Source organism: Cyprinus carpio, chromosome A3, assembly GCF_018340385.1.
Source record: "Cyprinus carpio isolate SPL01 chromosome A3, ASM1834038v1, whole genome shotgun sequence".
Taxonomy (NCBI): Eukaryota; Metazoa; Chordata; class Actinopteri; order Cypriniformes; family Cyprinidae; genus Cyprinus; species Cyprinus carpio.
In genome coordinates this window covers 17,604,740-17,626,284 of record NC_056574.1, presented here as the reverse complement: position 1 = coordinate 17,626,284, position 21,545 = coordinate 17,604,740, and the positions used below count along the sequence as shown (strand labels likewise).

At 37.8% G+C, this 21,545-nt stretch overlaps 1 protein-coding gene across 6 annotated transcripts in view; it reads right to left on the bottom strand.

The window, feature by feature from the left end:
* Window positions 1–883: 883 nt before the first annotated feature.
* Window positions 884–21,545, bottom strand: part of LOC109087162 (protein sidekick-1-like) — a 290,401-nt gene continuing 269,739 nt past the window's right edge. For 3 of the 6 annotated variants that reach the window (XM_042721155.1, XM_042721187.1, XM_042721198.1), the window contains 12 exons: window positions 20,538–20,594; window positions 19,975–20,076; window positions 13,203–13,318; window positions 11,704–11,890; window positions 10,227–10,364; window positions 9,712–9,873; window positions 9,337–9,462; window positions 7,693–7,857; window positions 4,637–4,774; window positions 4,310–4,430; window positions 2,521–2,653; window positions 884–2,394 (listed from right to left, as the gene is read on the bottom strand). In XM_042721155.1, the coding sequence (XP_042577089.1) occupies window positions 2,122–2,394; window positions 2,521–2,653; window positions 4,310–4,430; window positions 4,637–4,774; window positions 7,693–7,857; window positions 9,337–9,462; window positions 9,712–9,873; window positions 10,227–10,364; window positions 11,704–11,890; window positions 13,203–13,318; window positions 19,975–20,076; window positions 20,538–20,594 (1,718 nt within the window). In that variant the 3' untranslated portion in view covers window positions 884–2,121. The remainder of the gene's footprint in view (window positions 2,395–2,520; window positions 2,654–4,309; window positions 4,431–4,636; window positions 4,775–7,692; window positions 7,858–9,336; window positions 9,463–9,711; window positions 9,874–10,226; window positions 10,365–11,703; window positions 11,891–13,202; window positions 13,319–19,974; window positions 20,077–20,537; window positions 20,595–21,545) is intronic. The other 3 variants (XM_042721162.1, XM_042721169.1, XM_042721179.1) reach the window with 3 other exon arrangements.

Sequence of the window (21,545 nt, the reverse complement as noted above, 5' to 3'; positions counted from 1 at the left end):
ACTCACCTTAGAAAACAGTAAAGCCCGAGTATTATGCGACTTCATAAAAAACGCTTCCTCTGTGCTCTGTTGCACAACAACATTAGATCCGTCCTTTTGTCGTATTTTAACTGTTCATAGTGACACCCATTGGACAAAAAGTGTAACTGAGTTCAGTCTTATTTTATATATAGCATTTATGATCACATGATTTAATAAGCTGCGAATGGATGCTTAATATGTTCCAGTGCCGTCAGGAAAACAAAAAAGATAAAAAAGCAAAGAAATCCCATGTCAAATGTTTATGAATGCTGATCCGAGAACAAATTAAAGAAAAATCTTATAGCTCCATGTATTCATTATACAAAGGTTATTAATATTGATGCTAGGTTGTATTGGTTTCAATGTCCAGCAACATTATATTTTTAAATAACTTTTTGGGTGAACAGAAAAACCACATTAGCTTACATTCAGACCAGAGAAATAATTTAAAGAATGCAGATTTAAACTGAAAGGCTTAATGTTAATATTAGGATAATGATGTTGCTCATAGATGTCAGGTCAGTTCAAGTTGTCATATTTGTACATAATTCTTTTTTTACCTTTACATTTATCTTTTTCATGAATTGTTACAGTTTAGTTTAAACTGTGCTGAAAAAAGGTAATTTTATGTATATTATACTTCACACTTTCTACTTTATTCAAATTGTTGCAACAACAAAAAACTGTCCAAAGATTCCCCAACATTCAGCCAATAGGCAGGACAGTGATACAAAATACAGCAACGGCCTGTTCTGATAAAAGTGATCATTTGATTCAATGCCTTACAGAATCTTTTTTTTTCTGTCATGATTTAGTGTGCATGTTGACACAATATCAAGAAGACATTGTAGTTGGAGGCATGTAAGTGAACAACAAACATTTAATTTATCATAAAAAAATCTTTACTTCATGAACGTCCATGACATACACTTGTGCTAAAACAGTTGGTGGAATTGAAACAAACATTTCCACAACAGTACACTCTTGTTTGATTACTATACTTGTTGTGTTGGCATTTTCAAGAACTGCAAAAATTCATACTTCTTGTGAAAGTACAACAGAACTACTGTACGTCACTTCTGAAGAACACTACGGTGAACAAAATTCATACAAATTAATTCTAAAATCGCACTGTAAAATTACACTTTTTACAAGCCTGTAAAAAAGCAAATATTCGATCAAAGAAGGAAACTGACATTTTTATGGCTCAAAAGTGCAGAACATATGTTCAAAGCAACCACATACTGATCTCCTCACATACAATTCATACGAGCGTTCATTAAATAATTTCAAGTGAGTGTTTGCAGTTCCCAAGTGAGGCCAAACAGACAGGAACAAAACAAGAAGAGTAAGAGAACAAAAAAAAAAAAAAAACCCAAACAAACAATGAACTTGATTGTTGATATGTGTGAGAGTGAGCAATGGCACAAATCACAACACATCTGGCACTGTCTCACCGTCTGATTTCACCGAGCTGTCTGGCTTCTTCTGACAGCCTCCGTAGGTTTTCTTGCTGGTGAGTCTATAGAGAATATACTGAAAACAACCGTGCTTCATTATCCAGGCCGCGTGAATGCGAATCAAATCAATTAGAGAAGATTTACATTTCATGACCTTTACGATCTCGAGTGCAACATGTATACAGTATATAGCGACAATGACGGTGAGATGAGATTATTCAGACAAGAGTATACAGTAATTACAGCGTGTTTTTCATTTAGCTTTTTCCTTATGTTCTTTTCAGTGTGGTAAGGGCAGGGATGTTCAGTGTGAATATATGCTGCTCTTTAGAGTGGGAATGTCTCGTTTTCTGTTTCGTCCTGCTTATTAAAACCACAGACATTTATGCATCTTTCACAACCAAGGCTGCAAACAGGAGGGACATGTACATTAACAGTAACTCTGATTAGTCTTCGGTATTGATATTGACGTATAAAAATCATTTTTTCTCTCCTTCTCTTATCGAGTACATTCAGGATCCAGCGGTCACATGTGATGTCTCTTGTAGTGCTCGTGGTGATAGTACTGTGCGAAACCAGAGAATTTCCTCTGCAACTATGTTGTCTGAGCCGCAAAGAGGTGTCTGGGTCCTCTTGTATGTCACACGAATGAGGAGAACCCTGTGATGGGAGTCCGTGAGCCTGGTGCGGGCTGGCCGGCGGGGGTGTAGACCCCGCCAACGCTGTGCTGCGTGACCACTGTCTGATAGTAGGACTCTGTGTCCCCGCTGGCACATTCATCATAAGAACAGGCCAGCGTCTGCTTCAGCCCCTCCTGCTGCCGCTTCCACGAGTTGAAATATGACGGGTCGCTCATGTAGTGATTCACGAACGAGTGTTTGATCGGCTCCTCTTCGCACTCGCTGTCTGTGGCCTGATCATGGAAATATGAGAGGGGAAATCACACACTTGGAAGATGTTGCGATATGCTGTATACAAGAGATAATGTACAGTCATGTGGTCAAAGTAAACCACAACAGAGTGAACTTGTGTCAGTCACCTCAGACTCGGACATCTCTGCAGGCCTCTCTGTCAGCGCGGTGCTCTCTGTGGAGACCACGCCATTGTAGTTGCTACAGATGTCTTCGTCTGAATACCGCAGTCCGGCTGGATTGGGTCGGGGAGGGGACCTGTGAAGAGAAAAGGAAGTGGTAAGGGCATATGTGACGTCAGCCAATCAAAAACTTTCTCTGTTGTGCATCTTTGTTTGCCTACCTCTCTTCATCCAAACCCTAAGTGATACTGTAGCAACTTGTAAGTGCATACGTTTGGAAGAATTTTGTAGACAAAAATGATCTATTGTCAATAGTGTTTAAATGTATAAAGCACAGCTCACACATAAGTCAGCTTTCTGTTGGTCAGTGTGGCAAATTCATTGAATCTGTTACGAAATCCGTTCAGGGAAATCACATGAAATTCCCAATCTTGTGGATTCCTATTGAAATAACAGGATTTTGCCCACGAAAATTCACTCAACAACAGCAAATGTGAACTAAAGGGATAGTCCACCCAGAAATAAAAGTTCTGCAATCATTTACTCATTCTCATGTCTTTCCTAATTTGAATGACTTATTGAAGTTATTTTGAATGTTGGCAACCAAACCTTAAAAAAAAAAAATCATTATCTACTTTTATGCTCCACAGAAGAAAGTAAGTCATACAGTTTTGGAACGGGATGACAGTGAGTAAATCTTTGAGTAGTCGATTTAGAAAATTTGTAGCTCGTCTTATTTAATCAGTCCTAATGAAGCCCTGTGTAATTTAGCTGGTTTCAGATTCACCCAATCCCAATCAGACACATTTATTAGGGAGCATTTATATATGACACATTCTTGCATTCAAAAGTAGCTCAGCAGAATGAAACAAAATGGAGCTTATTTAGCTACCATGTTAAGTTTATAGAATCCTAAAAACCATAGGCATTGAGGGGGACACATCCCACAATAATCAGATATGGCTAAATCATCCATCACAATATTCGATATTCTTGATGCTCTGCTGCACTCCATTAGACAAGGCTCTGTATGTTGTTAGGATGAAAAATGCACTCATTAATGTCTTACAGTACTTGTCAATGTCAAAACGTTGGAGATGTTTGGCCAATCAAATCAAAGAAGGCAGGCCTTACTGAGCACAGAAGCAGAACAATGATTCATGATTGAGATGTTAAACAACCGACAGTAATTTCCAGAGATACAAACAACAACCAGCTTTTTTTTTGTCAAACTTTGCGGTTTTGAATTGAAAATATTATAGCATATAATTTGTGTAATGTAAATTGTAGTTTAATTTGACGAGACAATACATTCAGAGCTGTTTTTAGTAAATGGGGCATACGTTTAAGAGTTAATGAATGCACATTGTGAATACATTTAATGAATATGGTTACTGGAAGCCTTTCAGTAAAATAAAATTAAGTAAAATTCAGATACATTACAATAAATGCTAGCTCTGCACTATTTTATCTTCATTTTTCTTTAAAAATTGTTTGGTCCCCTGCCAAAGTTAAACACATGGTTAGAGGACAGGATTAACTGTTCTAGTATTTAATATCGTTCTCCATCATTTAATAAAATACAGTGGATAATTTAATTAAATCCACTATAAGCCTAAACGGAACGGAGGGATGTTTAATGGCCTCATTTAAAGGCACGGCACTAATTCAACACATTTAGCGGCTGGTTAAACTGTTTTTTATAAAATACCACAAAAATGGCATAACCGTATTGTGAATTTGCCACCACAGAGTTATCAGATGATGCATTACATAAGCTGCATTGTTACAGTACCTGGTGCCATTCTTCCTCAAGAAGACACTCTTGACATGAACGGGCCTCCTGTTGAGCTCTAGAGCTGTGAAGCCTCCATTATCCAGCGTGACCGTCTCCTCCACCGTGGACACAGCTTTACCTACAGCAGTCAGCATATCATCATCACAGCAAAAACATCACCTGGCTCAAAACTTAATCGCTGTTTGATGGACGGCGTGCTAGTCTGAGTGGGCGGACAGGTTTATCTGGATGAATATGTATGCGTATTTACAGCACAAAATGATTATGTGAGGGAGGATGGATGGATGTGTCATGAGAAAGCTGAAGAGGTTTAGTCCAGGTCACCTGTTCCACAGCTCTTGTACTTTCTGTTCTGTCCGTGCAAGACGAGACCAAAAACCACCAGCAACAGCAGAATCAGACAACACAACGCCAACACGACGAGAAACCACCACTCCTCATAAAACGGGGTGTCTAGTTGAGCTGTTTATGACAAAGAAAAGTGAAATATAAAGATAAGAAATACAGAAATGTAGATTGTTGACATTTGACAAAACTTGCTGCCAAAAGTGCTGTGGGTGATTGCCAGGGTGTTGCTAGGGTGTTGCTATGGGTGGTTTCTTTGTGGATTTAAGGCTGGAATACTCCATGTGACTTTTACTTAGGTGGCTTTCACACTGGGCTTGTTTGCTGTGGTTCGAACCCAAGTGCGATTGTTCCCAGCACCTCCGCAGCATTGGTCTGGTTTCACACTCTCTTGATTCTATCGAACCCAGGGGCATTTGCAGTCATCACAAACGTGCATAACGTATGATAGAAAACAGAACGTGGGCATATGGGTAAACGGCATATGGGTTTACTCTATGTGTGACGCATGTAGATGGCTATTTTGAGGAGACAGCATTAAATAAGGGTCTAAACATTTCAAGTTTGCCCACTTTCGACCACTTCCAGAGGTAGTTGAAAATGCATTCAACCGTTGCTTTTGTTGTGTAGACATTCATGTGGTCTAATGAGTTTGAACAGCCACAAAAAACTGCCCACTTGCTGTCCACTGACGAAGATTTCAACTTCGCAATGTTGGGCCAAAACACACAGATTAAAATTGTGGTTACCATTTGCATCCTTTCCTTTCCATTCCCTTCCTTTCCTGCTCGTTCGCTTAATGGCTTCATTTATTCAGTCGTATTTAAGTGTCGCATTGGTGCTCCTGTGAAAGTGAAGTAGAGTGTGACGAAATCTGAACACAAGTAGTCACGGGAGAAGCTTTTAAAGCACATGTTAAGACCAGGTGTAAACAGTAATGTGTCTTGATTGACCACTTGTGATCGGATCACTAAAACGGCATCTTAATACCAGGTGTAAACAGGGCCTTAGAAAAGTCATTTACAGTCCTTCATATTACAAAAATTTTGTTTTATAGTAATAGTAACACTCCCCAACTTTTAGGAAGATAATTCCTCACTTTAGAGAAGCAGCAGTAATCGTCTACCATATGTAGAGCAGCAGTGACACATGTTTATTGGCCTGCGTCCTATCTGCTCATCTCTAGTGCTCTAGAGCAAAGGAGAGCATGGCCCGAATGTGCCAGAACTCTCCAGTCATATGTGACAGCGATTGATGGACTGCTCTGACAGCAATACTGAGCGGCAGTGACATCAGCTCACAGACAGATTGGAGCATGCCTGTGGTATGAATATTTCAGTCCCATGACATGAGAGATGTTGATAACATACTTTGCTTTTCATTTACAAACAGACCTCTAGGACTACTTGCACCACACTGCATTAATTACTTGCTGAGGCAACATGGCAGTTTTTCTTGAAAGCACTTGCCAATGGCCAAAGAGAACGACTGAGCGAGACGACAGCTTCATTTTTTTTCTTTATATAACTTTAGATGGCAACATTGGAAACTTGCTTTCAAATCCATGCTTACTGACTGCACTTTTGTTAAGGTTAAAGCTAGAATGAAACATCACAATGAATCAAGACAGTGATTATTACTCGGCTATAATATTCAGAGATACAAAGGTCTTCACTATATTTGTTTCAGGATTCTTTTAAGGCACTGGCCTCTAGATGACCCCAGTTACATTTGTTAACATTCCTTATACAGCAATGAGACAGAAATTAGTTGTATTATCTGAGATAAAGGAGGCAGACTGGTAGTTCAGAGTCCATGTTTTACAAATTCGGGATGTGGTTGCTCAACCACAGGAAAACGCATGAAAACAAGCCAATCTCAATGAGTAAACATTAATAAGAGCAAAAGAGTCACAGCCACATCTCTAAATCACAAGTGCACTGCAAAAAATAAATAAAAATCAGTATACTCAGTGTTTTTGTCTTGTTTTCCAGTACAGACATCTAACGTCAAGACGCTATACATTTACAATACTTTGAAAACAAAATGATGTAAGATATTAAGCCTTGTTTTCATGAAAAAAAACAACATAATTAATTAAAAAATAAACAAACAAAACACTTTAATTAAAGGAACAGTTCACCCCACAAAAAAATAAATAAATAAATGCTGAAGATTTCTCACCCTCAGGTCATCCAAGATGTAGATGACTTTATTTCTTCATTTTGAACATATATAGACAAAATTTAGAATTTAGCAAATTTAGCGGCTACATTTCCCTAAATTTGTTCCGCTGAAAAAATCTACATTTTGGATGACCTGAGGGTGAATACATCTTCTGCAGATTTCATTTTAGGGTGAACTGTTCCTTTAACAGTTTTTTTCTTATCCAATTTTTTCTTGTTTTAAGCATAAACTCACTTTATTTAGATTTTTTAAAGTAATTGTACCTTGATTTAAGATTGATTTAATGTTTAAACATTCAATGAAAAACAAGACAAAGTAAGCTTTTTTTTTCCTCAACTGATTCTCACAGTCGGCAATGAAATAAAATGGAAAACACTTGGAGAGGTCAAATTATTCTCCTGTAATCTCATAAGACTTCTCTTGAGATTCAGTTAAGATCTCCGAGATGTCTTAAACTGTGCCAAGATAAAGTGTGCAATCACATCAGAGAACTCAGAATGAACTCAATAATTTCTCATCTTAGCTACACATATTCATTCTATAGCCATATACTCCTCATAAATGTCTACAATTATTTAACTTTTGTGTTTTTTAATTTCTCCTACCAAATCTTAGCAGAAACATGTCAGATGAAGTTCATTTGTAAACAAAACATGTCTGAAAGCTCCATCAAGCCTCGCGAGCCAAGAAAGTGCTGCTTTTCACGAAGGACATGGTACAAACAGTTCACATGGGTGTAAAAGTCACATTAGAGCTTAATAATACCAACAGTAACTGATGCAACACCCTGTCAAAATCACTTTGATGACTTGTCTCAGGACAGGAGGCCACGGAGAGGGTGTAATTACCTGACATGGCAGCAGAGGGAGCACTCGGCTCGCCGTAGCCGAACTCGTTGACAGCCAGCACTCTGAACTGGTAGCTGATACCCTGCCGCAGGCGGTCTAGACTCACTGAGTGAGAGGTGCTGGTGGGAGGCAAGTGCCGCACAAATGTATCCCACATCCCTTCATCTGCGGAGAGCAAGGTCACTTCCAGTGAAAATGTCATCATGCACTTGGAAGCACTAAGTTCATTACTGTGTCCCATTTCACTTAGCAGATGCTGACATCAAGAGCAGCTAGCAGCTGTTTCATTGCCTGACAAGCAATGATGTTCAAATGTGAATGACACCATGATGATGTGGAAAGGGCAGTTATTTGAATGTATCCCAGCAACTATGGCAAGTAAATGATCAGTAGATTATTTCAGACCAGCAATTAGGTTCCTAAATTAACACTCATCAAACACCAAATGTGAGTAGAAATTAGTTTTGGCTGATAACTTTACATGGCTTGAACTGAAAAAAGTAATAAAAATTGCAGTGATCTTGTGGATTCTGAGGTTAATCAAGGATGCCTATTTTTTTTTTCTCGATAACTCTTTCTGTATAACACGTCGGAATACATAAACTGCCAAAATTGGAATACACTGAACAAAATTACAATCAGTCAATGTGCGTCAGGTGCAGTTTATTGGATTGGAGTGATATAATATCATGCACAAATAAAAAAATAAAAATAAAAAAAAAATCCACATGATTCCTGTCAAAATCTAAAATCTAATGAGGCTATATGAAAATAATAAAAACAAACAAACAAACAGTATTTTAGAAATATTTACATAAGTTTTTATTAATATTTTGAACGTTTTTTATATTTTCAGTTATTCTAACTTTAAGTTTTATGCCAAATCTTTTACTAAACTATTTTGCTATGTGCTTTGACATTTTTATCTTTTTTGGTAACACTTTCCAATAAGGTTCCATAAAGTTAATGTTAGTTATTGTTTTAACTAACATGAACAAACAATGAACAACACATTTATTACAGCATTTATTAATCTTTGTTAATGTTAGTTAAATAAAATACAGTTGTTCATTGCTAGTTTATGTTAATTCACAGTGCATCATCTAATGTTAACAAGCACAACGTTTTATTTGAAACTAATGATAACTAATGAACCTTATGGTAAAGTGTTACCTTTTTTTGGTTAATATTTCCATTTAGCTTTAATTTAATTTTATTTCAGTTTCAGTTTTAGTTACTAAATTATTTATTTCAGTTAGTTGCCACATTTGTAGTTTTTTAAGTTTAAGTTTCTCATCTAATATTTATATTTTATGTTTTAGTTTTTGATAAAAACACTAGTCGATTTAACTTTTAATTAGTCAAAACTAAATGTATGAATTTTCAGGGCTTTCAAAAACTTTTTTCATTTAAGTTTGATTTAAATTCAAGTTTGATTTTAAAATGAAATATCCAAAATATTTATAGTGAATGTTAGATAAAAAATTCAATGTATTAATAAAAACATCCCCTTTTATAATTATATAACTTAACAGTTGCCACTTAATGATTACCATTAACTTGGTAGTACTGATATGTAGTCAGTTTTCTCATTCAGAAAATAAATAAATACACACACAAATGAGTGAGTTTTGAGTGATGTACCTGATGGGCGTGCTTCAATCACATAACCGGTCACATGTCCTGCTCCTGTATCTCCTGGTGTCCAATGGATGTTGAGCATGGATCCTGTCTTTGAGATTGACATTTCTACAGGAGATCCAGGAGACCCTAAACAGAGAGGAGAGTGTGCAGTGAACTGAGAAGAACAGGCGAGCGATCCGACCCTTGTGAGTGAAGATCTAAAGCTAAACCAAACGCCTACACCACTGTGAGATATTGATCCACGCAGGTGTTTTTTCACAGCTTGGATATCTGACACCTCTCGCTGAGGAGTGGGGAATGTAAGCTGTGCTCAGCGACCCTGAGAGTTTTCTTGGTCTGTTTTTGTTTGGCTGTGTTTGTGGTTTTGTAGCTTACCTCTGACAGGACCCGCTGTGATGCTGGCCTCTGCCTCAGGCCCGAAGGCAATAGTTTTGGCCTGCACGCGGAAGCAATAGGTCACGCCATTGGTCAGGTCACGCACCTTCAGCCAGCGTTGCCAGCTGCCACGGATATCCACTGTCACCACTTTAGTCACACCTAATATGCACAAACACACACAAGACTGCACAATTACACACTACCGCACAAGAGCTCCTTTTATTCAGACAAACATTACAATGCAACAGCATCTTCCTACTGTACCTAGGAACAGCAAGTCAAAATCAATTACTCCAGTTATGTACGATAAGCTATGTTGACATTAATATTATTAAAGTCAGCTATTTTCTGCTTCTGGCTTTGAGAAAACTTAACACAGAGCCATGAAAACAATAACAAGAAAAAAAGTTTTATATAAACAACTCATCAAATCAACAGTGATGTAAAAAAAAAAAATAGCCACTGTTCAAAACAGAATCGGATAGAGTGAAAACATGCAGCTATAGACTGACCTTGAATAGGGGCAGTGGGCTCATATACCACCCTGTAGCCTTCCACCACACCGTTGGGGGACAGCGGGAAACCCCAGGACACGTTCAGAGTGCTGCTGGTCACCTCGGAGAAACTGATGAAGCTGGGAGTGCTGGGGGCTGCGAGAACCGTGTAGTTTGATCAATGCAACAAATACAGTCTATGCTAAAGCAATAAACCTTTGAGGCCATGTTTGCGTTACAGGGTTTTTTACCATAATTAAGCAGTGTTTTTATGCATAATGCAACCACATGACGATCTTGACCACATTACGGTTTCATATTATAAATCAAATTTTTTTTCAAAGAGCGTGTTGTATAACACAAGAACCAGAAAAAAAACAACACAAAGAAATTGTTTAAGCAAGTAAATGTGAAAAACAATAAGATAAAATAAACAAAATATTTTCCTAAAATGACTTTTAATATTTATGGAAATAATTGATGGATCGTTGAATATAATGATAATATTTAAAGGAATGACGCTTATTGCTTGTATAAAACAGCATTATGACAAATGACTCTAATAATGCTTCCTTCCATTTAACTTGTCACAATAATTACTACTGAATTTCAGAAAAAAAGACCATTTCATGAATTTTAAATATGAGTTTAAATAATAAGAGCTTTAATAATTAAGCTGGCAAAAAAAACTTTTTGCACTTTTTGTCAACATTTTGCAGCAAATAAAAAATAATTACTATAGGGTGTTTACAGTTGCTAAGCATCGGCAACTTACTAAAAGCATATTAATATAAAATTCAACTGGTATCTGTCACAGGTGTGAGTATATTGGCTATTTTGCAACAGCTTTGAATGTGGCACATCCAATCTGATTTTAGAGTCTGATGTAATATGTTTAATAAAAACAAATCCATACAAGTGACTATATCCCACTCTCTGAGAGATTTCACAGTGCTAGGTATGCAAATCTGTCCTCTTACACAAATGCAGCTTGTTGCTTTAGGAAATGTCAAAGAGAGGTAGAGGTGGTGAGTTTCCTCTGTTTGAACAAATGAGGTCACATCAAGACCATCTGAATAATTTTCAAACTGTTTTTTTTTTTTTTTAGGTGACTCGTGGGCAACAAGCCCCTCCCCGTCATTTCAGTGAGGTGGAGCCTGAGGTCAAATCATTCCCTGCTTGTGCGTAATTCATTCCGACAATATTTATAGAGTGAATGATTTAATGTAGAACACATGAATTGCTAATGTGAATGATGCAACAGTGATATAACGCTGCATGCTCCAAAATATGATCAGGTGTCGACCTGGTTTTCATGCATGGAGAAGAACACAACATGAAAGTGGACGTGTTGCCCTTGGTGCGCTGTCTGTGGTCAGATTTATAGTTTAGCCTTAAATGGTGTAACGGTTTGTGCTTAGGTCAGTGGAGGCTTCTGTGATCAGTCCTGAATGGGAGTTTAATGGCCGTTAAGATGATTTGTGCAGATGCTAACCTGCCTGAAGAGTGCGCCCCCTCCTGGGCTCACTGAAAGGACCGTCTCCAGCAGCATTGAAGGCAGACAACTTGACCATATAGTATGTGAAGCTGGTCAGATTCTTCAGTCTCATGTTGGTTTCAGGTCGAAAGAGAATCTTAACTCTCTCTGTTTCATTCTGATTATCCATCTCCCAGTAAAGAATCTACAGGCAACAAAAATATATATAGAGTGTATAGAATTAAGCTTTGTCAGGCAAAACCAACAGCAACCTCCAACCCTTTCAGCCAAGACTGTTTTCACAATATACATTGACCCTAAAAAATATTCGGACACTTAAGCCACACTACATCAGTGGTTTTCAACCCTTAAGAGACCCATGGAACCCATTCAAATTCTTAGCCAACCCAGTGACCACCAGTAAATAAATAAAAAATTAATAAATATTATTAAATAAATATTTTTTCCACATTTCCTTAGTAATTCATTCTTTTGTTAATAGCACTGATGTGTAGAAAAATTTTTCTTGGCGGATTAAATCTGCTACGCTGCTGCTTCTGCAGAACAAGTAGCCTTACTTCTGCTAAATGGTCTGTTCATAAAGTTAAAAGGAAACATGATGCTGCAGCTATAGAGAGCAAGATCCCCCATAGCAGATCTAGACAGGTGGTGCTGGGGAGGCGGTGGGCTAAGATGAGTACATGCATAGCGCACAGACATAGCATTCATTGAATACATTCGGGTTATATAGGTAAACGGTAACTTTGAATCTGATTGGCTGGGAACACTGAATTGAATAAACCAATTAGAATGCAAGTAGAGTTTCATGGCTGAACTTTTCATTTTATATCATGTAAATCAGGTAAACAGTTAGACTTTATGTGAGCTGTGAACTAATACAGATAACAGTTTTATTTTTATTTTTAATCATAGCTGTTACTATGGATGGGTGGATGGATGTTAATATATTGTATATTTTGGCACATCTGGAATGCTGTATTAGCCAATCAGCATTCAGCACAATACTCTGTTCCATAATCTAATTTATTCAATCCACTATGGTTATGTTACACAAATGACCATACAAACTATTTAAAAAACAAATAAAATGTGTAGTGGGCTTATCGTTTCTTCACTGATCATGCAGAACTGAAGTATTCAATGAAACAACAGGGATATCTGGATTAACATGAATCTGCCATATTACTGCCAGGACATTTTTATATATTTAATTCCATGCATATTTCAGCAGATATTCACTTAACCCTCACCCATGATCATTATTTCATGACCCAAATGGGCATTACTTTAAAACAAACTGTCTGGTGCCATTATCTAATGCAGTAAATCTGTGGAGGATATAAGAAAAAAAAAAAAGACGAAAGAAACAGATTGTAGCTATATTCTTCCACAATAGAGAGCTTAAAATGACAGTAGAGGTAGAGAGGAGGAGAGAAAGAAAACAGATGATAAGAGTATGAAAGAGACTGGATGAGGTGGGTGGTTTGGGGTGTCACCTTATATCCCTGAATAATGCCATTTTGGGTCTCGGCAGGGGGCGGCTCCCACTGCAACTCCAGCTGTGTGGATGACAAAGTGTTGATCTGGATGTTCTGAGGGGCCACGGAGGGGGCTACGAAAGAGCAGAAGAGATACTGTAAATACATCACACTCAGTCTCTTCAGCTAACCACTACAAAAGACATCAACTGTGCCATGATAAAATGAGAAGCACTCATGCTTTGGTGCCGATACCCAATCTGGAAGCATTTCACGTGTTCTAAACCTGTATGACATTCTTATTCTGATGAACACAAAAGAAGATGTTTTGAATAATGTTGGTAACCAAACCGTTGACGGTAACCACTGACTTCCATACTATTTTTTTTTTCATACAATGGAAGTCTGTGTGCTACCATTCAAGTGTTTGTTTACCAACATTATTCAAAATATCTTTTGTGTTCAATAGAAGAAAAAAAGTCATACAGATTTAGAACAAGTGGACGATGAGTAAATGATGACAGAATTTTCTTTTTTGGGTGAAGTATCCATTTAAGTCAGTCGAGATACGATGTGGAAACCTGGCTGGCATCAGTTCCTGAACGAGAGCTGGTACCAGTGGAAAAGTAATATCAGATGAACACTGACTCCAGCGTGGCTGCCGCCCTCTGTTGTGTCTCTGTTAAATGTCATTCATTAAAGGGGTGAGGAATACATAATCCCCATCCATCATAAATCACAGCAACTGATGCAGCTACCCCAGACAGCAATCATCCAAAAAAAAAAGAGCGAATTTAATAAGACCAAACCTGAAAGCAGAGCTAACTCCAGGAGCATGACAGCTCGTCTATTTTAGGGGCTTGAAAGTTGAGTTTACGTGTAGTAAAGTGGGGTGAATCATTTATGAGCAGGAATGAATTACAGCTGTGGACAGTGGGGTTCAAGAGGGGCTGGCGCGAGAGACTTGACTTGAATGAGCTGTTAAAATAAAGCACAGACAAGCTCAGTTCCAACATCTAAGTGAGCTGTCTTGCTGTCTACACAGACAGCATCCTAACCTAAACCCAACATTTCAAGTGAGATTTGGAACACTACATATAGACGACAGCACTACAGTATATGCCACAACACTTCTCACGTGAGGTGCACTGGAGACTCAATAGTTGTGTTCCAAATGATGTACTATACACTACTGCTATACTAATATACACAATAAGTACTGCACTTATTCTTTGCACGATGTACTCAACCATCTAGATAATGAGGTCTAAAAGGTTATTTTGTCATCCAGCATTGGAGTCTGATAGCCTCTCCCCTCTGGCTACATAAAGAAAGCCGCTACAGTTAAGTGCATGAAGTGTCCAACATTCCACACGTCATATTTAAATAAGTGTACTTTTCCTTGCTGGATTTTTCAGTGTGAACTCACTACTCACACTAGTTATATTAAAAAAGGGCTTGGAAAAGTGTGTAAGTAAGGCAAATAGGGATGAACTTAACAATTGATTCCAGTAGTGTCTTTCCAGTAGATTTCAGTAGTGTCTTGTGCCCTGCTAAAAACCTCTTAATCCAGCATAAACTGGTTTGCTGGTCTTAACTGGTCTCACACAAATCTTGGGTAAAATAGTTCTTAATTATTATTCTTAATTAAACCAAACTATTTGTTCATAGTTCCAGTGCCCTGCTGAAAACAAACAAACAAACAAACAAAAAATGTTATGTTATACCATGTTATACCAGCCTGGTATTCCTGATGCACCAGCCAGGGAGACCAGCTAGAAAATACCAGCAAATCAGGTTAGGCTGTTTTAATTTTTTTTGTTTTTGTTTTGTTTTTCATAAACACTGTTTTAATGAAGGAGTTTACAGGAACTCACAGGCTCCCTACCAGTAGCCCTCCATCACAAAACTAATCATCTAGCAGTTTTATCTTTGGTATCAGGGGCGGAATACAAAATGGGGGAAATCTTTTAATATAAGCAATTTATTCAACATATCAAACCTTCAACCTGCAGTAAAAAAATAAAAAGGGAAAAAAAATCAAACCGTCGAAAAAATACAGACTTGGCAACCCTGACTATGGCTGTAGGGATGGCAGAAGGCTTTAAGGGCAAAGCACCCTTCACGCCTGCTCTCCGTCTCTCTTTCCCAGCCTACATCTTTTGATCCCTCTTAGAGTATCTTCAGATGTAGCCAACCTGACGTTAATCAGAGGGAAATTCATTTGTTTGTTTGGCTCCCCCCCTCCTGCTGCTGGGAGTAATCTCGACGCCTGGCCCCTTCTAATGATGCTGTTAATAACCTGATGTTGATAACCCTGCCTGCTCCGCCAGCTGCTTGAGTTCTTTAAGACAGATTCATATTTACTGCATCATTAAACCCCTTATGAGAGGAGGCCTAAAATGCTCCAAAGAGGTGAAAGAGGTAAAAAAAAAAAAATGCACGCACACACACTGTCATGCCTAAACTCTCACCATGACTGCTTTATTAATACTGTGGAGCTACTACAGAAATGCTACTTAGAATTCCATAAATAATCTTGGAAATGATTGGATGAAATGCAAAACTGTGTGGCAAGCAAGAGCCCTGACAACATCCTGTCTGTGCAGCGTCAGCCTGTTAGCACGGCTGGAGTGGAATTAAACAGCAAAAACGACAGTTCGCATTTGTAACAATTTGCCTGCGTTCGATACATTTAAGCATATGTTTGAAATGCGGACGTAATGCATCTATTTGCTAGCAGTGGGAGGATTGTTTTTCCACTAAAGGCCCTTTCATTGATCATATGAGATGCCTTATGTGAATATAGATTTGTTTCGGGCTGTGTAGGTGATAAAGATCCTTTCTTTTGTGGTGTACCCAATACAACAGCATAACAATTATCAGTTTACCGTGAAACAGTTGGAATGTCATATGCGGGCTTCCTCTTTTGGCAGCTCATTAGGCAAAGCGCTCGGCTATTCAGCCAGGCAGCTGGATATTATTCAAGTCAATAAATATACAGAAAAAAAGACTGTTTTTAGTAACAAAACAACTTGAACTCAAATTGAAAAGCACTTACAATTCAGCAGTACAAGTAGGCCCGGTTCTACGGGGGTGCTAGAGGATGCTAAGCACCCTCAAACAAAATCAAAATCACCCTCAGTTAAAGCTGTATTAATGGCATTTTATTGCATATTTGCAAACTATCCAATGCGTTACGGTTTGCGCTCTGGAGACTGATTTCTATTTCAACGTGTTTTTGCAGCGTTGAGCAATATAGCCAATCACAGACATATCTGTTGATTTCTTGAATCAGAGGCGTTTAAGTTAGTATCCACTCACTGCTCAAATCGCCAGAGTTTTTGTTCAGATATTGTGTCCAGCATGAAGCATCTCATTATATTAAAGTGTTGGCACGTTGTAATAAGAGATTCGTTGTGCAGCATAGAGAACTAAGAACGAAGATAAGTGACAGGTTTTTAATGATTATGAATGGAGCGCTATACATATATATATAGAGCACCCTCACTATTTTAAGAAGCACCCTCAGTGATTTGATTCTGGAGCCGGGCCTGAGTACAAGCTATCTCGCAGGAGCCTGAAGCTCTCTCTCCTGGTAGGGAAGAAGAAATAACTAAACAAACCTTCAGTACAGCTTAAAACAGCAAACTCATCTTTGAGCACACTCTTTATTCAGCCATCTTTTCATATCTGCAAGCACTCCAGATTCACGTGGTCCTCTTAGCGCATTATCCTCAAGTCCTCTTTTAGAAGAACCAAACTCACATCGGACCAAAAATTGAACAGAGTGAAAAAAATGGCTATGACAGCGTTACAAAATGACAGCAAGGCAGTCGACTGTGTGTGTGTGTGTGTGTGTGTGTGTATATATATATATATATATATATATATATATATATATATATATATATATATATATAGTATATTTAATATCTCATGTCATCTGCATAGAAACAAAATAATAAGGTTATTTTTAGTTCATATTAGTCACTTTATAAGCAATCTCAATTTTTGAACTTAAAGAGTTTGGTTTCGATTAAAGTGTTTTGTTTTGAAGCCAAATTTCTTCCAAACCACTCTCAGATCCCTGAAACTACATTTCAGTACTAATCATGATTGCTTTAGACAGTTATAACAAAGCTATTTGATACAAAAACTGATCCAAGTCCAAAAATTGATTCAAACCCAGTCCTTTAGGTGGGTTTGTGTTTCTGTCACATTACGCAGCTCTGGCCTCTGTCCTTATGTTCCCTCTTTATGCCACTCCACTAAGAGAACACAATTCATATCTGTCAACTCATGTCAAGCCTTATTCCCTGAAGGACTGGAGACAGAGCACATGCTGTTCCATTCTTGGAGAGCATTACAGCACATGCCTCCATCTCAAAAGGAATATCCATTGACAGTGGTCATCACTCTGTATTAGAAAAACAAACAGTCCTTTATATAACCATTGAGTTATGTTCCTAAACTGTAAGTTCACAAAATGCAAGATACAATCCCCTTAACATCAAGGCTCAACAATAAGGATGACCTGGATGAATTATGCATCCAGCTGGAACTGAATATTATAATTTTTTATCACAAGTGTCTTTATGAATTTGTAGCAGTTATGGAATCACATATGCGGTTCCATTCCGGACAGCAGGTCCGGCAGCTCGTGTCTCTGGTGGCATGGGAGTCCCTCTACGTTCCCCTCCTGTACCAATGAAGACACCATTCATTCAGGTGTGCCTCATCACACGCAGCCAGACCTGGCTGTTTCTGTGCCCCTCCCCTCTCACACACCCACTCCTGTCGGGAGCCTGGTGAAGGGCAGCGATTAAGGGATGGGTGATGATGATAATTAGGGGGGAGGCAGCCGATCCGTCACTATATATACATAGTGGGAGTGGGGTGATTTGAGCCTGCTGGGAAGTTGAGCCAGCCCTGGATTCAAGACAACCTTAAACAAAATTGGTGATATGACCACACATATTTGAAGATGTAAGCATTTTACTCACCCTGTGATGCAGAGGGGTCCATGGAATACTTGGTAACTACATTTAGGTTCAAAAAACAGTTTTTGCTGCTCAAACTGCTGGATTATACAAGTTTGTTAAAATGGTAGGAGTGGGGCCATTTGAGCCAAAGGTCCTGAGGTAAGTTGGGCCAGTGGCTCATCCCTTCTTACGATTATAAATTATTATTTTATACTACACTATATTCTACACTATATTTCATTAATTTTACACGAAACATGATTTAGATATTGTTTTATGTTTTGAACTTGATTTTGTTCTGTAAATTTAAAATATGCCTTGTTTATTAAAATAGGCCACTAAAAATTTTTATGAAACTGTATTTACCTGCAACATTTATAAGTGGGATGTACTACTAACCCATTTCTGTAAGGTCAATTGCAGTGTTTTTTTTTTTCAATTTCAATTTGAACTTTTTGTTCTGAAAATTTTAAATAATAAAAAAAGCCTTCAAAGTTGTGACCTGTATCTTTAAATAAAACTTCTAAGAAGTCATCCATCCATTCTATTATCCAAACATATTATGTCTTTATTAGGGTTGTGGGGAGCTGGATCCTAACCCAGCGTCTTGAGCCACAGGTGAGGAAACTCCCCGGATGAACAGCCAGTCCATCACAAGGCTCACACACAGATTTTGAGAAGCCATTTTTATTGAATGTCCCTCCCTTTGATATAGCATTAAGTGAAAATGTTCAGTTTTACTTCAGCATAATCAGTGGCACTGCATGTGGCTCATCTTACCCTCTCCCTAGGCTCAATTTATCCCTCATTGTGGGCAAGTTGAGCCAAGAGACCACTTTTTTTTGAAAAGCCATATTTTGAAAGCAGATTATTTTAGACCCAAAGTGATTATTCCCAAGAATGCACCACATCCTGAAATTTATATAACGTTGGACCCATTGCTGGCATGTGCTCACATTAAACGTGGCGTAAGTAAAAACTCAATTCACCCTGCCCCCCTTTATATATATATATATATACACACACACACACACACGTGGGCATACCCCACCAAAGTGCAAAGGGAAAGGATTTTTTTTTTTTCACATTCAACCACTGCCTTCACTGTTCTAGACTGTTTGTACCGGATATATAGTCCAATCATCATCAAGTCACATTCTATGGAGTACCGCCCCTTCATGGGTGACATTTGACTCTTAAGTCAGGAGGGGCAAGAAAAAAAAACAAAAAAAAAAAAATAAACAATCAGTTGTGGGACTATATGAAAGTGTGCTGTGTGGGGGTTTGGCCAGGACCACTTCTAGAATTAAATCACTGAGGGTATCTCATATATTAAATTTCATATATTTTGTCCAGTCCATTGCAATGGTTATCACTGTGTCAGTCACTGCTATTTCGAGAGGGAATCCAGCATTAACATGTGGATGTCATTCCCTGAAACTTTGCAGCATGTATGTGTGCAGAAAACAAAAGTTTCATACAAATTCTGAATGGATTATAGCCTAGATACTGCGCAAAGAGTGCTCCCTTTATCACTAAAAAGTGTCACTTATCTTAGTTCAGTTATAATCAATGAAGCTCTCTAAACTGCACAATGAATCTCTTATTTACATCACGTCTGCATTTAGTTATGAGATGATTCATGAGCGTGCAAAACTGCAATAAAAAAAAAAAAAGAATAAAATCAAATAAAAAAATAAAAGCAACAGCTACTGAGGGACTATATAATTACAAGCAAAGTATTCATTTTGACAACATTTTGATATCAATGTGTAAAGTGCCCTCATTTTGACACAATCACTTACCTGCTTCTCCAACAAACACCTCTACCGGAGCACTTGGAGGGCTTTCGCCAATGACGTTGTAGGCAGTCATCACAATTTCATAGCGCCTGTATTTCTGCAGCTCTGATGAGAATTCAAAATTACAAACAGAAGAGCCATAAGCATGCTTGAAAGACACATCTTGGCTTTGAGACAGCAAATAAGAAGAATGAGAATACATCTGGGTAGAAACAAAAGCATCTCTGAGCTGTTCCTTATCAGTGTGGATACAGAACAGTTTGGGTGTGATCTTGGAAAGAAATGGCATTACTCTTTCCAAACTCTTTGAACAGTATTGATGAGACGGTACATGGGAGACTGAGAGCACATGCAAGTCTCAGGTCTCAGGCTGTGTGCAATTAGATTCACTTTGAGAATATCTCGGGGCCAGAATGTTTCTGGTCAGAGCAGATGGATTAGAGGAAGGACCTTGTTCTCTGAACAGGAAGAGTTCAGGGATTACACACTTTGCCAAAGGGATTTTGAATATTTTGGACTTCAAAGCAGACTGACGTAAATGAGAAAGATGGCTAAATGAAACTTACGCGTTAGCTCAAATTCGGTTAATGAAGGATTGCTGACAGTCTTCACAGTGCTTTTGGCTGTGGAGGGAGAAAGAGCAAACGATGAGGAATACATTACTGGAGAAGCAGCAGAGATGGAAAAGCACAAATCAAAGGGATATTTCATCATGGCAGTAAATCATTGCTTCTCAAAGTTGCTCATCACACACTTCTCCAAGAAATTGATGAAATTCCACAATGCTCATCTTGCGCTCCAATCAAACCCCGCAAGAAACCAAAGCTAGTCAGTGATTAATGATTCAACAGTCAATATACAGTATTAAATCAAAAGCTGGGGTGCATTAGGGACCTAATAAGATTTTTTAAAACATACATTGATCCAGCATCACTTGGATAAAATTAAAGAAAAATTTGACTGATCATTCCTTTTATACAGCTCCTTTTGAGTGCTGTAACTTAAATTAATATGCTTGGGTTTCTATATGGAATTCTTTCAGACTTTCTGAAGTATCTTCTGGTCAAGCTCAGACACTTAAATTTGATTTACAAAATGGCAAATAAAAATAAAATAATAAAAATAAGAGGGTGCCTAAATGGATAGAAATAAAGAGTTCAGTGAGGGACTGAAAATTAAAATGGATCATTTTTAACCATATTTTGAAACTTATACAGATTTTCGTAGAACATGGAATATTGTAAAACTCAAGTAATATCACACAATATTACATAAATCATCAAAACCACTGCTAATACTTGCTCATGTTTGTACTTTTGTTTTTCCCACCAAGTATGTTATTATTTTATTATATATATAGTTTTTCATTGATAAAAGGGATACCAATATGATTACCAATTAAAATAATATTCAAACACATTTTGCTTCAAATATTTGGATGAAGAAACAGCTAGCGTAATTCTGAATAAAAAATAAACAGTTTTTCATCCCAGAAGTGCATAGCAATCTCAACATCAGGTGTAGCCTACATTGATTTGAAATTATTTAAATTAATTTTAATATCACTTTACAGG